The sequence below is a fragment of the Mobula birostris genome, chromosome 3, assembly GCF_030028105.1.
Source record: "Mobula birostris isolate sMobBir1 chromosome 3, sMobBir1.hap1, whole genome shotgun sequence".
Taxonomy (NCBI): domain Eukaryota; kingdom Metazoa; phylum Chordata; class Chondrichthyes; order Myliobatiformes; family Myliobatidae; genus Mobula; species Mobula birostris.
Genome location: NC_092372.1, coordinates 204,100,125 through 204,117,561, shown reverse-complemented (window position 1 = coordinate 204,117,561; position 17,437 = coordinate 204,100,125). Strand labels below are relative to the sequence as shown.

Here is a 17,437-nt window from a genome sequence, read left to right as displayed (position 1 = left end):
GTGAATCTGTGGAATTGTGTACCAGAGGAAGCAGTTGAAGTCCAATAATTAGATATGTTCAAGAAGGAGCTGATAGTTTTTCTTAGGGTTAGGGGGATCAAGCTTAAAGGGTAAACTTTTGAATGCTGTGAATGACCATTTAAAGGAACAGTCTGCAATGGACGACTCTGGGGCAGAGGTGAAGAGAGCTGCCGCAGGTTGCCTCTTGAAGGCGGGGGCATTAATTTTCCCTACACCGGATGATCTGACTGTGGACAGGGTTTTTGGTGATTTGTCTGAGGACAATGGTGCAACTATCTACGAACACTTGGATTGTTCCTCCATTGTTTCAACTGCCAGGCCTGTAGTTATGGCAGCTGACAGACCCTGAATATGTGGGTCTAGTTACTTCGGACAGTCGTAACAGGGTTCTGCTCATAGAGATGGGAAGTGAGAGGATGTGGGTGAGGAGCATTGAAAGGGACACGACTTGCCAGAGAGAAGTCCACCTGCTTCATATTTCTGTTTTTGTAGGAGTGATCTGCTCACTTGACTTGTCTACTCAGTTCAAAATTCTCTGCTAGCACTCAGTATTTTTCCCTTCCCCTCCATCCAACACAAACAGGATCTGATCACAATGACATCTCACCATTCAGAAACAACAATAATCCATCCAAAGTGGTATTACTTTGTTATCAAGCTGCCTGCTGGTGGCATTTTGCTGGTCCTACAGAGCTTGAAGCCCCACCTATGGGGCAGACAGCATGTGACCCTGGATGTGACCTCCAGTTGGTAATGGAAATCACATGGAAGCAGAAAGGCTTGAGTGGTCTGTACAGTGAATGTCTGAGAAGTTTGTTTACTTTCTTAGGCATTTGTACAGATTCAGCATGTCTTCTAAAACCTCGACAAAGTTCTAAAGATGCACAGTAGAGAGTATCCTGAGCAGTTGCATCGTGGCCTGGCATGGAAACACCAATGCCCAAGAATGGTGAGAGCTTGACGATGTACCCCTTCCTGCTCCTTGCCATCTCTTTAGATAAGATTTGGACACAGAGCGGATCATGAGTTATGTGGAGATGGAGATCAGCCATGAGATGACTGTATGACAGACATGACTTGAACTCAAGGGAGTCTGCAAATGCTGGAAAAGCAGACCAACACACACAAAATGCTGGAGGAACTCAGCAGGTCAGGCAGCATCTACAGAAATGAATAAACGGATTGAGACCCTTCATAACTGGAAAGGAAGAGGAAAGATGCCAGAATAAAAAGGTTGGGGGGAGGGGACTGAGGACTGACTAGAAGATGACATGTGAAGCCAGGTAGATGGGAAAGGTAAAGGACTAGAGATTTTAGAAATCTGATCGGCGAGGAGAGTGGCTACATTCCCTTTTCTTAGTTTCTTCAGTTAAAATTTTCCTCCTCCTTACTTCTTCTTCAATTCCCCACACTGGCCTCTTACCTCTTTTCCTCACCTGTCGTATCACCTATCCCTGGAGCCTCTCCTTCTTCCCTTTCTTCCATGGTCCACTCTCCTCTCCAACACTTTACCTTTCTGACCCACTTGGCTTCACTTATCATCCTCTAGCTAGTCATCCTTCCAGTTATGACTTGAGCTTCTTTAATAGTTTATGAAAGCACCAATCAACTCCTGTGTCTCCTGATATTCCATTATAGCTAACAATGATGGTGATCTTGACATACAATCAAGGTATTATGGTTGCTCGATCATTGAACATACTCAACTTTTAGACCAAATTTTGTTTTGGACTATAAGGAAATCAAGAGATATGATGGGAAAGTGAAGTTGAGGTAAACGGGGAACTGCAGATAGTTTAAGGCTGATTCCTGGTTCTGTTTCTGAAGAAAATTATCTTTATTTGTCACTTTTACATCGAAATATCAAAACATACAGCGAAATGCGTCATTTTGCATCAGTGACTGACACAGTCTGAGGGTTGCATTGGGGCATCCTGCAAGCATGCCCACAACTCACAAACCCTGACCATAGGTTTTTGAATAAGGGAGGAAACTGGAGTACTTGGAGGAAACACGTGGGAAGAATGTACAAACTTCTTACAGACAGCAGCGGGAATCAAACCTGGATCGCTAATTGCTGGCACTGTAAAGCAAATGCACTAACCACTACGCTATTATGCCGCTCCTTATTAGAGCAACACTAAAACAATTAATACAGATTTTCTGCAAAATATAAGAAAAACATTATTTCTTTTCAGGAAAGGAGAAGCTAGATTTAGCAATAGATTCAAAACTTATTTGTTTTAACCTTGATTATGTTTTCAATCTGCAGTTACATATCCCATATTCTGAAATGCTGCTTATGCAAGTTCCCACAACTGAACAGCCTTATCCTTACAAGAAACGTGGAGATCAACTGCAAGAATATATTTTGCACTGTTACACTGGTTCAATGTTGTAAGTTACTATGACTGCTCTTTTTGCACTGTTTTACCCTATAGAGAACTTGTTCTACATGTTATGAGTTTATAAGCACAGGAGTGTCCATTGTCTGTGTAATTACAAACATACTATTATTATACAACTTTATTCTTTGTTGAAAATATCAGTTATGCTGCATTCTACATTCACAGTTAAGATGGTGCACTAATGTAGAATGCAGTTGGATTAGGGCACAGAGGCCTACATTTCTGCCCATTTAAAAGTAATGTGAGTTTAAATGTAATAGATCTTATCTGTAATTAGGCAGAAAAATAATGGTGGATTGATAGAGTTTGTCGAATCATTGGGGCCTTTCTGATAATTGGGCTGAAGAAATGGAAGGTGCAACAATAGAATTTATAGGAGGCTGTAACTAGAGTCTCTCAGCATGCAACAGGCCCTTTGGCCTATCTGATCTATGCTGACCATGATGCCAATCAGAGCTAGTCCAGTTTGCATGCATTTGGCCCATATCCTTCCAAACCTCTTCTATCCATGTACCAAGCAAAACACACAAAATTCTGGAAGAACTCAATTGTCAGACAGCATCTAAGGAGGGTAATAAACGGTCAACTTTTTGGCCTGAGACCCTTTATCAGGACTGGAGAGGCCCAAGCCAGGAAAAGAAAGTAGGGAGTGGAAAAAGAGATTTGACCAGCGGCCAATCTGGACATCGGATATTTGGAGAAGAGGGGACTTCAATCAGGTCCACTGTCTGAGGATAAAAAGGCAGCAGCGGGTTGTGGCAACGAAAAAGAGCTTTGGCCAGCGACCAATTGGCATTTTGGATTGATTAGTAAGAGCAAAAGAAAGGAAAGCAGGGGCAAGTACAGCGGCCATCATCGGAGTGGACATAGTGGTGATCTTAGGCTTTTCCTTCTCTTCTTTATATCTGCTCAGCTAGGACAGTAGAGATGACTGGCAAGATAGTGAAATGCTCCTCTTGTGGAATGTGGGAAGGCAGGGAGACCTCCAGTGTTCCTGACGACTACAACCGCAAGAAGTGTATCCAGGTGCAGCTTCCAATAAATCACATTAAGGAGTTGGAACTGGACCTGGATGAACTCCAAAACTTTCAGGAGGCTGAAACGGTGATAGATAGGACATATAGAGAGGTACTTACACCCAAGGTGCAGCACACAGGAAACTGGGTGACAGGAAAGGGAAAGGGGTTACGGAACCAGTGCAGAGTGCTCCTGTGGCCATCCCCCTCAACACCAGGTACTTCACTTTGGACACTGTTAGGGGGGATGACCTAACAGATGAATGTCACAGTGGTCGGGTCTTTGGCACCAAGTTTGCTTCTGTGACTCAGTAGGGAAGGTTGGGGGGGGCGGGGTGGGAGAAGAGGCACGCTATGGTGATAGGAGATTTTTTAGGGGAATGGATGGGAGGTCCACAAGAACAAAACTCTCAAATGGTATTATGTTGCCTCCTGGGTGCCAGGGTCCAGAATATCATAGATTGAGTCCTCAGCATTCTTAATTGGGTGGATACACAGCCGTAAGTCATGGTTCATGTGGGTCCCAATGACACGGGTAGGATGAGTGGCGAGATTCTACATAGCAAGTTCAGGAAGTTAGGTGCCAAGTTAAAGGGCAGGACCTCCAGGGTTGTGATCTCAGGATTGCTACCCGAGTCACATGCCAGTGAAGCCAGAACTAGGAAGATTATACAGTTCAATATGTGGCTAAGGAGTTGGTGTAGGAGGGAGGGCATAAGATCTTTGGATCATTGGGCTCTCTTCCAGGGAAGGTGGGACCTGTACAGATGGGATAGCTTGCACCTGAACAGGAGCGAGACTAATGTCCTAGTGGTAAGGTTTGTTAATGTTGCATGGTGGGGTTTAAACTATAGTTACAGGGCAATGGGAACCAGAGTGCTACAACAGTTAGTGGAGAGGTTATTGGGGCAGATGTTGGTAAGACCTCGGACAAAGTTAGGAATCAAAAGGTTCAACATGGTGTGACTAGTGTCCTGAGCAGCATACATTTCAAAGCAAGAAGTATTGTAGGAAAGGTGGATATTAGTGCTAAAAATAAGGTAACTGGCTCACAAACAGAGGCAACACTCACAACACGCTGGAGGAACTCAGTAGGTCGGGCAACATCCGTGGAAATGACCTGCTGAGTTCCTCCAGCGTGTTGTGAGTGTTGCTTTGACCCCAGCATCTGCAGAGTATTTTGTGTTTACAAACAGAGGCAATGTGTAGTGAGGAGAGGCTGTTGATAGGGCAGAAATTGCAGTCAACAGGATGAGTTGCAACGTAAAAGGCGGACAAAATCAAAAACGGTGGATACAGGACTGAAGGTGTTGTATTTGAATGCACACAGTATATGGAATAAGGTAGATGAACTTGCAGCAGTTACAGATGGTCAGGTATGATGTTGTAGGCATCACTGAGTCATGGCTGAAAGATTATAGCTGGGAGCTTAATATCCAAGGATACACATTGTATCAAAAGAATAGTCAGAAGGGCAGAGGGGGTTGTTAAAAATATGAAATCAAATCATTAGAAAGAGGTGACATAGGGTCAGAAGGTGTTGAGTCATTGTGGACAGAGCTAAGGGACCGCAAGAGTAAAAAGACCCTGATGGGAGTTGTATACAGACTCCCAAACAGTAGTAAGGATGTTGCCTACAAATTACAATGGGAGATTAAAAAAATGCATGCCAAAGGGCAATCTTACAATAGTCATGGGGATTTCTATATGCAGGAAGATTGGGAAAATCAGGTTGGTGCTGGATTACAGGATGGAGAATTTCTAGAGTGCCTACAAAATGACTTTTCAGAGCAGCTTGTGGTTGAGCCCACGAGAGGATCAGTGAACCAGAATTGATTAGAGGGCTTAAGATAAAAGAACCCTTAGGGAAAGTGACCATGCTATGATCAAATTCACCCTGAAATCTGAGAAGGAGAAGCTAAAGTCAGATGTATCATTATTACAGTGGAGTAAACGGAAATTACAGAGGCATGAGAGAGGAGTTGGCCAGAATTGATTGGAAAAGAACATTGGCAGGGATGACAGCAGAGCAGCAATGACTGGAATTTCTGGAAGCAATTTGGAAGGCACAGGATATATACATCCCAAAGATGAGGAAATATTCTAAAGGAAAAATGACACAACCATGGCTAACAAGAGAAGATAAAGCCAAGATAAAAGCGAAAGAGAGGGCATATAATTGAGCAAAAGTTACTGGGAAGTTAGAGGATTGGGAAGCTTTTAAAAACTAACAGAAGGCAACCAAAAAGTCATTAAGAAGGTAAAAATGGAATATGAAAGTAATCTAGCCAATAATACTAAAGAAGATACCAAAAGTTTCTTCAGATACTTAAAGTAGAAAAGAGAGGGGAGAGTCGATATCAGACAACTGGAAAACGCTGCTGGGGATGTATTAATAGGGGATAACAAAATGGCAGACGAACTAAATAAGTATTTTGCATCAGTCTTCACTGTGGAAGACACGAGCAGTATGGTGGAAGTTCCAGGTGTCAGGGGCCATGAAGAGTGTGAATTTACCATTACAGGAGACAAGGTTCTTGGGGAAACTGAAAGGTCTGAAGGTAGATAAGTCACCTAGACCAGATGGTGTACACACCAGGTAGGAAAGATTTCTAGCATGGACAAATCAGTGGCTGACTGGCAGGAGGCAAAGAGTGGGAATAAAGGGAGCCTTTTCTGGTTGGCTGCCAATGACTAGTGGTGTTTCACAGTGGTCTAACTTGGGACCGATTCTATTTACTTTAAATGTCAATGATTTGGATGAAGAATTGATGGCTTTTTGCAAAGTTTGCAGATGATGTAAAGATGGGTGGAAGGGCAGGTAGTTTTGAGGAAGCAGAGAGGCTACAGAAGGACTTAGACAGATTAGGAGAATGGATGAAAAACTGGCAGATGGAATACAGTGTTGGAAATGTATGGCCATGCACTTTGGTAGGAAAAAAAGACTACTTTTTTAAATGGGGAGAAAATACAAAAAACTGAGGTGCAAAGGGACTTGGGAGTGCTTGTGCAGGATTCCCTAAAGGTTAATTTGCAGGTTGAGCCTGTGGTGAGGAAGGCAAATGCAATGTTGGCATTCATTTCAAGAGGACTAGAATATAAAAGTGAGGATGTAATATTGATACTTTATGAAGCACTGGTGAGGCTTCAGTTGGAATATTGTGAGCAGGTTTGGGCTCCTTAGAAAGGATGTTCTGTAACTGGAGAGGGTTCAAAGGAGGTTTGGAAAAATGGTTCCAGGATTGAATGGCATATATTATATGAAAAGTGTTTGATGGCTCTGGGCCTGTATTCACTGGAATTTAGAAGAATAAGGGTGAACTCATTGAAACCTATCGAATGGTGAAAGGCCTTGATAGAGTGGATGTGGAGAAGATGTTTCCTATGGTGGGAGAGTCTAAGACCAGCGGACACAGCCTCAGAACAGAGAGGCGACCTTTTAGAACGAAGACGAGGAGGTATTTCTTTAGCCAGAGTGGTGAATCTGTGGAATTCTTTGCTACAGGCAGCTGCGGAGGCCAAGTCTGTATGTATATTTAAGGCAGAGGTTGACCGATCCTTGTTTGGTCAGGGCATGAGGAGATACGACAAGAAGACAGGAGACTGGGGCTGAGAGGAAAATGGAATCAGCAATGATGAAATGGCATCAGCAATGATGAAATGGCAGAACAGACCTGAAGGGCCAAATGGCCTAATTCTTCTTCTGTATCTTATGGTCCTGTGGTCCTATAGGAAGGAGTACAAGCTGGCAGGTGATAAGTGAGAGTAGGTGAGGGAGAAGGTGGGTGTGTAGGGGAGGGAGGTTAAAGTAAGAAGGTGGAAGGGGATAGATATATAAAGGGCTGAAGAAGGAGGAATCAGATAGGAAGAAAGAGAAGGAAGAGGCAGGTAAAGGGAAGAGAAGGGGTAAGAGGATAACTAGAATGGGAAATAGAAAATAAGAGAGCAGGGAGGTGGGAAGAACCTGGAGAAATATCTGCTCGTGCCATCAGTTTGGAGGCTACCTAGATGGAAAATGAGGTGTTGCTCCTTCAGCCTGAGTGTGGCCTCATTATGGCAGTCGAAGAAACCATGAACAGACATGTCAGAATGGGAGTGGGAAGTCAAATTGGAATGGATGGCCTCTGAGAGATCCTGCCTTTGCAGGGACAGAGCGAAGGTGCTCAAATAAGCAGTCACCCAATCCACAACTGGTTGCACCAGTGTTGAGGAGGCCACACCAGGAGCACCAGATACAGCAGATGACCCCCACAGACTCGCATTTGAAGTGTCACCTCACCTGGAAGGACTGTTTGGGGCCTGAATGCTGGTGAGGTGTAGGGGCAGCTGTTGCATTTGTCCTGCTCGCAGAGATAAATGTTGGGAGGGAGATCAGTGAGGAAGGACAAGTGGACAAGGGAGTCACATAGTGAGTGATCCCTCTGGGGAGTGGAGAGGTTGGGGTGGGGTGTGGAAAAGATATGCTTCGTGGTAGGATCCTATTGGAGATGTCAGATGTTGAAATCGGGGCTGTAATATCATGGAGCTCTAACTTTTCTGAACAGTTCAAAATGTGACATCGTCATGGCCATCTGCAGCTAGGCTTTATTTAAACTCTGAATGTGTAGTGTACTTATTACCATCTTCTATTACTAGGAGGAGACTTGAGGCATTGCAGTCATTCATTTACAGTCTGAACTGTGGCTGGCCTGGGGCAGTTCACTAGTTGGGGATAGCAGGAAATCAACATGCTTTTGCTTTGAGACACAAGAGACTGCAGGTCTGAAATCTGGAGCAACATGCAAAAAACCTGGAGGAGCTTGACTGATCAGAAATGAGCAGTCAACGATTTGGGTTGAAACTTGTCTCCAACCCTTCCCTTCACCTTTTCATACTGGCTAACTGCCCGTTATCTTTTTAAAGCGATTTTAAAAAAGATTAGCTTTATTTGTCACATGTGTACTTCGAAACTACAGTGACATGCATTGTTTGCTTCAAATCAAATCAGCGAGCATTGTGCTTGGCAGCATGCAAATGCTGCCACGGTGCTAGTGCCAACATATCACTCCTACAACTCACCAACCTTAATCATATGTCACTGAAATGTAGGGCAAAACGGAGCACCTGGAGGAAACCCCAGGGTCATGGGGTAAGAGAATGTACAAACTGTTTTCAGACAGCTTCAGGAATTGAATCCTGATCTCACGGTTGGTGCTGTGAAGCATCGCGCTAACTGCTACCCATCATGCCGCTCCTGAGATGAAAGATGTCAGTCTGAAATGTTGATTCAGCCAACACACATCAAAGTTGCTGGTGAACGCAGCAGGCCAGGCAGCATCTCTAGGAAAAGGTGCAGTCGACGTTTCAGGCCGAGACCCTTCGTCAGGACTAACTGAAGGAAGAGTGAGTAAGGGATTTGAAAGTTGGAGGGGGAGGGGGAGATCCAAAATGATAGGAGAAGACAGGAGGGGGAGGGATGGGGCCAAGAGCTGGACAGGTGATAGGCAAAAGGGGATACGAGAGGATCATGGGACAGGAGGTCTGGGAAGAAAGACAAGGGGAGGGTACCCAGAGGATGGGCAAGAGGTATATTCAGAGGGACAGAGGGAGAAAAAGGAGAGTGAGAGAAAGAGTGTGTGCATAAAAATAAGTAACAGTTGGGGTACGAGGGGGAGGTGGGGCCTTAGCGGAAGTTAGAAAAGTTGATGTTCATGCCATCAGGTTGGAGGCTACCCAGATGGAATATAAGGTGTTGTTCCTCCAACGTGAGTGTGGCTTCATCTTTACAGTAGAGGAGGCCGTGGATAGACATGTCAGAATGGGAATGGGATGTGGAATTAAAATGTGTGGGCACTGGGAGATCCTGCTTTCTCTGGCGGACAGAGCGTAGATGTTCAGTAAAGTGGTCTCCCAGTCTGCGTCGGGTCTCGCCAATATATAAAAGGCCACATCGGGAGCACCAGACGCAGTATATCACCCCAGTCGACTCACAGGTGAAGTGTTGCCTCACCTGGAAGGACTGTTTGGGGCCCTGAATGGTGGTAAGGGAGGAAGTGTAACGGCATGTGTAGCACTTGTTCCGCTTACACGGATAAGTGCCAGGAGGGAGATCAGTGGGGAGGGATGGGGGGGATGAATGGACAAGGGAGTTGTGTAGGGAGCGATCCTTGCAGAATGCAGAGAGAGGGGGTGAGGGAAAGATGTGCTTAGTGGTGGGATCCCGTTGGAGGTGGCGGCTAACCACCTCCCCCTCGTACCCCATCTGTTACTTATTTTTATGCACACATTCTTTCTCTCACTCTCCTTTTTCTCCCTCTGTCCCTCTGAATATACCTCTTGCCCATCCTCTGGGTCCCCCCCCCCTGTCTTTCTTCCCGGACCTCCTGTCCCATGATCCTCTCGTATCCCCTTTTGCCTATCACCTGTCCAGCTCTTGGCTCTATCCCTCCCCCTCCTGTCTTCTCCTATCATTTTGGATCTCCCCCTCCCCCTCCAACTTTCAAATCCCTTACTCACTCTTCCTTCAGTTAGTCCTGACGAAGGGTCTCGGCCTGAAACGTCAACTGCACCTCTTCCTACAGATGCTGCTTGGCCTGCTGTGTTCACCAGCAACTTTGATGTGTGTTGCTTGAATTTCCAGCATCTGCAGAATTCCTGTTGTTTGCGCTGAAATGTTGATTGCTGCTTTTTCCCCACAGTTGCTGTCTGACCTGCTGAGTTCCTCCAGCCTTTTTGTGTGTTGCCCTAACTTGAGCCATTGTTGGAAGAAGGGACTTGTTTTTTTTTAATGGATCTGGGTGGTGTATTTTAGCTCTTTCTTGCTGCTTAGATAATACCCCAAGGAAAATCTGATCATGTACTATGGATGGAATGTGCACACTCTGTTATTATTACTTCGAAAATGCAACTGGTGTCCTGTGTACATTGTAGAATACCAATTTGCATCCATTGATTTTACATTTGAAGAAGATGGTAAGTGCGTTTGCTGCCTTACTGAGTACATTAATCAAAATGGTAACAATCAAGTATCGCACACAGAATGCTGGAGGAACTCAGCAGGTCACGCAGCATTTATAGAAAAGAGTAAGCAGTCGACGTTTTGGGCCGAGTACCTTCATCAGGCCCTGATAAACGTCAACTATTTATTTCCATAGATGCTCCTGACCGGCTGAGTTCCTCCATAATTCTGTGAATTTCCAGCACCTGCGGATTTTCCATGTTTGTGACAAACATCAACTAATATAGCTGAATACTGATCTAATGTTTCAAAGGTTTCAAAGGTACATTTAATGTCAGAGGAATGTACACCATATAAATCCTGAAATTCTTTTTCTTCACAACCAACCACAAAAACAGAGGAGTGCCCCAAAGAATGACAGTTAAATGTTAGAACCCAAAGTCCCCCACAGCTCCCCCCCATGCGTAAGCAGCAGCAAAGCAATGATCCGCCCCCCCCACCAGCAAAACAAAGCATTGATGCCCTCCACCCTCCCACCAAGCCCTCAAGCATGCAGCAAAGCATCAATAAAGACATAGACTTGCAGTACCCCAAAGACTACTTGTTCACCCGGTAATTTGACATACCACAGGCTCACTCTCTCTTCCTAATAAGGGAAGAAGAGGTGTTTCCGTTTCACAGCAAGAGAGGAGTCATAACAAGCAACTCACTGATTTACAATGTTGAAAGTCTGTTGCGTTGCTTTTTCTGAGCTCTGTGCCCGAAGAACTCGGGTCTCAGGGCACACATCTTCCGTTTCCCATGACACGCCGATTTCCTGCAGAGGCACCGACCTCGAGTCCGCCCGCCTCCAGAGCCACGAAATCCCGAAACTCCGAAGGCGAGCTAGCCTTCTAGGCTGTATCCTTGGTATATTGAATAATGGCCGGTCGTGAGACCCAGACAGCGGGTCCCATTCCTGCAAAGAACTGAAGTCAGTGTGTAATTCCAGATCATGGTCTTCAAAAGGACCCTGAAAGGGAAAATTAAAGATATTAAAGATAGAAATAGAGTTGTTTCTGAAGATGTAAGCACAGGAGTTGATGCTGTGTGCCATTGTCTCCTGAGCTCCTAAGATGTCATCTTAAGGCTGTAATCGAACCAAATATCATGTGGAGGCAAGAAAATTGGCATCACTAAGTTGCAGTACAGTAAAGTTCTTTTTCAGTCTTACTGCCATTATTAACAATACTGGAAATGCTAATATGTTGTGTAGATTGCTTATTGCCTTTAACAATAATGTGTGTTTTTCAGTTATTGGTTATTTTCAATACTAGTGTACTGCATTACTTGCAGCACCAGTAGAATATTATCTTAGAAAACAAATGCTCCTTAAATATACTGTCAGTTATCATTCTAAGCATGAAAGGTACTTATTGAGTGTCTGAGGCCTCTGTTGGTCAGAGTTGACCATGGATATTGTGTCCTAGCTGTCTAGATACACAAGTCTGGGCAGTACGATATGGAGAGCAAGCTGTTGTATGTAACATTCAAGCTATTGAATATAACATTTACTTATCTCTGCTTTTAAAGTATTTGTAGAATCATATTTAACCCAAATTGATAATTAACAATATTAATTACAGATACAAAGGAAGTAAAGAGAAAAAATATATTGAAAGATAAAGAAAGGATTATTGAAGAAATGAAGGCATTTAAAGCTGGCACCGTTTCATCTTTACCCGGAGAGAAACATACTGAGGCACCTCAAAATAAGATAATTAAATTGGAACGCTCTCGAAACACTGATGCATTTGTTCTGAATTCCAGTCGATCACAACCAGAAATAGAGCTTGACAACCTTAATAGGAATTTACAATTGGGTGAGAAACAGAGCATGGAACTGAAAGAAGAAATGTTGAACGAAAACACAGAGTTAGCAGACAAATTAAGGAGTGAGGAATCAGCCAGGAATGCACAAAGAGAGAACCTGAAGCAAATTAACTTGATGAAATTGTCTTCAAATCCAGAACGACCAGGGCTGCCTGATGGAGGAGATGAAGAAAACACTTTAGACAGAGTGCATAAATTAAAAGAAGCTTTGAAGTCACTCTACCGTTATGCTTCGGGTCGAATTGCAAATAATGAACAGTATAGAGTTAAACTTGAGTCTTAAAACAAAGGAGCATGATTTGAATTTAACAGAACCTAAATATCAGATATTAAATTGTGATGCAGTAATTACACAGTGCAAAATAATTCATTTTTTGTGATTATGAAATAATGCAAAAAATTAATTGGGGCCAACATTTCATTCAAGGTAAATTGGTGACTTTTATTCTTTATAGTTGCCTACTAATGTGACTGCTACGTTATTTAATTATTTTAATGACAAAAAGTATTGCTTTTTTACATCTAATTTAATTGTAGCATTTTCTTTTAAACCAAATGTATCATCATATTTAAAAGTTTACAGTCCACTTCCAGTTCAGTGCAATAAAGGGAAATGCTTGAAAATGTTTCACTGTTGTCATGGAAAACTTATCAAGGAATCCAGATCAATCAAGGAAATAAAATTTATTTAAGAAAACCAAATTTGTGCTCAAAAATGACCAAAACCTAGAGACAAAGGAGAAATATGAATTGTTCCCAAGGTATAACTAAGATAGAGGATTGTAAGCAAAGATACGGGGAGGAAATATGAAGTTATGGCAGGTGAAACAAATAAGATCTTTAGAATTCTATTATTTATGACACAGCAGAGAAATACTGTATATTTGTGCCTATAGACCGAGTGTGACTATAAACATTTGTGTACAGTAGATTTACTTTAATGAAACCGTAACAGAATATGGATTTTTTTTTATCTTGGAGGAGGGGTTTTGGACATCAGATATCATAAAAAAGTTAAGACTTCAAATAGGTGTATCAGAAGGCCATGTTTTCATGCTTAAAATATATTTTAAAACTAAAACTCCAACATACATTAGAACTGCTGAACCATTCATCAAATAGTGGAAGGGCTGATCAATAATTCCTTGTTGTTACACAGTTGTAAGATTAATTTGTGCCCCATTTTTCAAGTCAGCATCAGAATCAGAACTTTTCATGCAATAACACATCACTCTAAATGCAGAGGAAATACTGTTCATGGTATACGCCTGCTTGTAAACGTAGCAATATTGTACACTTCATGGTTAATGATGTTTGCACTTTTAAACAGAGTAATAAATTTTAATAGCAGAAGTATATTTTGTTTTCACTGGCTTTGTAACAGCTTCTTTAATACAAATTTCATCAAAACAAATTTTGTATCAAAACATACCTAAGAATAAATTACCTTCCACATTAAAGTTCTCAGCTCTGTTGAAGTTTTTCTTTTATTTTCCTTATTAAATTATCATAACAAAGAATTATAGGGATAAGTAAGTCAAAATTATAGGTTTTAGGTTCATGAGTTTCAGCATTATAGCAGAAAAAATTCTAGCCTTTGGATTAAAGATAGCACAGAAGGCCATTAGAACATTCTCCACTATTAGATGTGTTGCCACTTCAGCATGTTCCCAACATCTGAAAGAGAATTCTTGATATTGATCCCAATTTTAGTGCCTGGTTTAATTGGGAAATGGCTGGTAACATACTTAGAATTTTAGTGGAAAGTTGACTGCTCCGGTATTTTAGGTATTGATGGTCAAGGTGACTTACAAATGAGAGCATCACAGTGTGCCAGCATTGTGACTGTAATGCCATTTCCAAACTCCAGTAGTCTCTCAAAATAAAACTGGAAATGTGACCTGATTATGAAAATGGGGTGCTCCACACACTTTCAGACTGCTATATAATTTGAGCAACAGACCAAGAACTTTAATTTGGTTGAGCATTCTGTTTGTTTTGTTGCTACCTGGCCATCATCAATCACTCGTGACTTCTAAGCATCTTTCAAATTTTTTCTAACCATGTTTGATGCTACTTATTCTTTCAATGTGAAAGAATTTGTTCCACTATTGTTCTACAAAGTAAATTTTATTATCAAGGCACATACTATGTATAACATCATATGCAACCCTGAGATTTGATCTTTTTTATGATCATTAGCTGCTTGCCCTACCTTAGTACCCAAGTTTAACTTGATGGTAGTAAGATATTTGATTGATTTTTGAGCCTCTATGATTAATTAATGAGAATAGATTCATTCTACATTTTTGGCAAGAAAGTTTTCATTTCCCACTTTTCATTCTGTTGGGCTTACAATTGTACACTAAAGTTAATAGTTAGTAGTAATTGGTTTGTTTAATGGCCTTATCATGGACGCAATTACAAGAAAATGAGGAAATGTTTTCATAATAACGGAAAGAATCATAGAATGCTTCTTGAATATTCTGCAATACAGTGTGTGCATATATGGCTCATTGAGTCTGCACTGGCTCTTAGTAATCCAGTTAATTCTATTTCCTACCCCTTCTCTGTAAACTTGCAAATGATTCCCGCAACCCCCCAGGTGTCATTTCCTTCCAGAACATAACAACATTGCATAATAGGTTTTTGCTTTTATTTGCTCTAAACTCATCATAATTCTGTGCACCTTTAACGAGTCTCTAACTTCTTTGCTCTAAGAATAACTTTGGCCCTTCAGTTAAATCTTTTGTGCACAATTATTCATCCCTGGCATCATACCTTGAAATCATGCTGTTATTATCACTAGTACCTTCACGCTTTCACCTGTGGTGAGAAATGGATCCTCCAGTTGTAATGTCATCTTTTTTTTGTACTCTCTGCCTCTGTTTAAAAATCCTAAAATGCCATATGCTTTTCTAATCACACCTCAACATGTCTTGGCACTATCCCACTTTTATGCACACAAAGAACCAGACTGTTATGTTCCTCCACTGTTTGTATATCTGTGCCAAAGTTTATAAACCTGTATTGACTATAATGTTTCTGTAATGGATTTGCGGTCTTTTATTTAGGATGTTAGGATATGATTGGATTACATTAACCACTCAAAAAATTATACATTACAAGGAATTTTATACTTACACAAAATATTTATTAGTGAATTTACTAATATTCATTTTTTTTTCCAAATTGTTATAGATTCTAGGAATAGAGTGTTTTAAGAATTGACCAAACGTAATCTGATTAGAGAAACTGAAAGGCATGTCTGCCTGATCTATTTGCTTTTTTTTAGATGATCTATCATAAGGGAGTGAATAAGGGAGTGCTTTCTTTACTTACTTACTGCCCTTAGGGCAGCAATGAAGGTTCTCCATCTCTGTCTGTACGGAAGGATTCTTCATTGCTGTTTCCGTAACAATTGTTTTTTGATCAGTCAGAGGTATTAGCGCTGAGCTGAACTGCCAAACCTGGAGGCCCAGTGGACCACTCTCAGTCTGGCCTCTACTCTTCGACCTGTTTGGCATGGGTGATCCTACCAAGAGCAAAGCACAAGACCCTGATTCCAGCCAACGTAGCTTTGGGTCATTGAGGCACGCAAGACTCCAAACCTTATGACAAGGTTATGGACCTCTTGTAGGGTGCTATCATTAGCCATGATAAAATTCCATATAAAACCTATCAAAGTTTATTTATTGTGGGGATGGGGAGCTAAACCATCCACTTTGGATCTAAGAAAGTAAGTTGTCAGAAAGATGGGAAGGTCTTTAAGAGGTGCTAAAAAAGATTTATTGGAAAGATCCCAGTAATGAAGTATTTCAACTGCAAGATTAGAATGAACAAGCTTGGAAAACAGCACAGAAAAAAAGAGGTTTGATAGAAGTATGCAATATTACGGGGTTTTATTACAGTATCAATTTTAATTAAATTGGTAGATAATTCAGAGACCAAAGAGCAGTAATATAAAATTTTGGCCAGTACAGACAAGGAAGATGTGAGCAAATTGTTTGCTCAGGGTGTAGTCGTGATCTAGAACTCACAAATCCATTAAAATACCTAATGGACAGGCAGTTAAGAGAGAATTATTTGCTAGAGAGGAATTTTAGTTAAAGTCTGTCCCGAGCCTTGTGGCCCATCAGGCCGCTGCTTATGCCGGTTTCTGTGGCGTGAAGCAACTGAGAGTACGAGACTCCCCCCACCCCCCCACCCCGGATAGGACGCCAGTCTATTGCAAGGTTAACCCCAGCATTTGCTTTTACCCATTTTCAGCTGGGTGGACTGGAGCAGTGTGTAGTTATGTGCTCAAAGACACAACACGCTGCCTTGGCCAAGACTCGAACCCACGACCTTCAGATCGTGAGCCCAATGCCCTAACCACTTGGCCACACACCACAGACTAGCTAGGGAGGAATGGGATTAGCAAATTCTTCCACTTTTCCACTTGGCCACATGCCACACACCAGCTAGAGAGGAATGGGATGAGCAAATTCTTCCACTTTTCCACTCAAAAAGTTCTATTCAAAAGGTTCAAAGGAACATCTAAACAAACCTGATGCATTTTGGAAACAAGTCCTGTGGACTGGTGAAGTTAAAATAGAACTTTTTGGCCAAAATGAACAAAGGTATGTTTGGAGAAAGAAGAGTGCAGAATTTCATGAAAAGAACCCCTCTCCAACTGTTAAGCATGGGGGTGGATCGATCATGCTTTGGGCTTGTGTTGCAGCCAGTGGCACAGGGAACATTTACTGGTAAAGTGAAGAATGAATTCAATTAAATGCCAGCAGATTCTGGAAGCAAACATCACACCGTTTGTAAAAAAGCCGAAGCTGAAAAGAGGACGGCTTCTACAACAGGATAATGATCCTAAACACACCTCAAAATCCACAATGGACTACCTCAAGAGGCACAAGCTGAAGGTTTTGCCATGGTCCTCACAGTCTCCTGACCTAAACATCATTGAAAATCTGTGGATAGACCTCAAAAGAGCAGTGCATGCAAGACGGCCCAAGAATCTCATAGAACTAGAAGCCTTTTGCAAGGAAGAATGGGCGAAAATCCCCCAAACAAGAACTGAAAGACTCTTAGCTGGCTACAAAAAGTGTTTACAAGCTGTGATACTTGCCAAAGGGGGTGTCACTAAGTACTGCTATGCAGGGTGCCCAAACTTTTGCTTTGGGCCCTTT

At 42.1% G+C, this 17,437-nt stretch overlaps 1 protein-coding gene across 1 annotated transcript in view; it reads left to right on the top strand.

The window, feature by feature from the left end:
- Positions 1-12,660, top strand: part of LOC140194781 (uncharacterized) — a 146,347-nt gene extending 133,687 nt beyond the window's left edge. Inside the window, exons 9-10 of the mRNA XM_072252061.1 lie at positions 2,294-2,418; positions 12,008-12,660. Of these exons, the coding sequence (XP_072108162.1) occupies positions 2,294-2,418; positions 12,008-12,537 (655 nt within the window). The 3' untranslated portion in view covers positions 12,538-12,660. The remainder of the gene's footprint in view (positions 1-2,293; positions 2,419-12,007) is intronic.
- Positions 12,661-17,437: the final 4,777 nt, after the last annotated feature.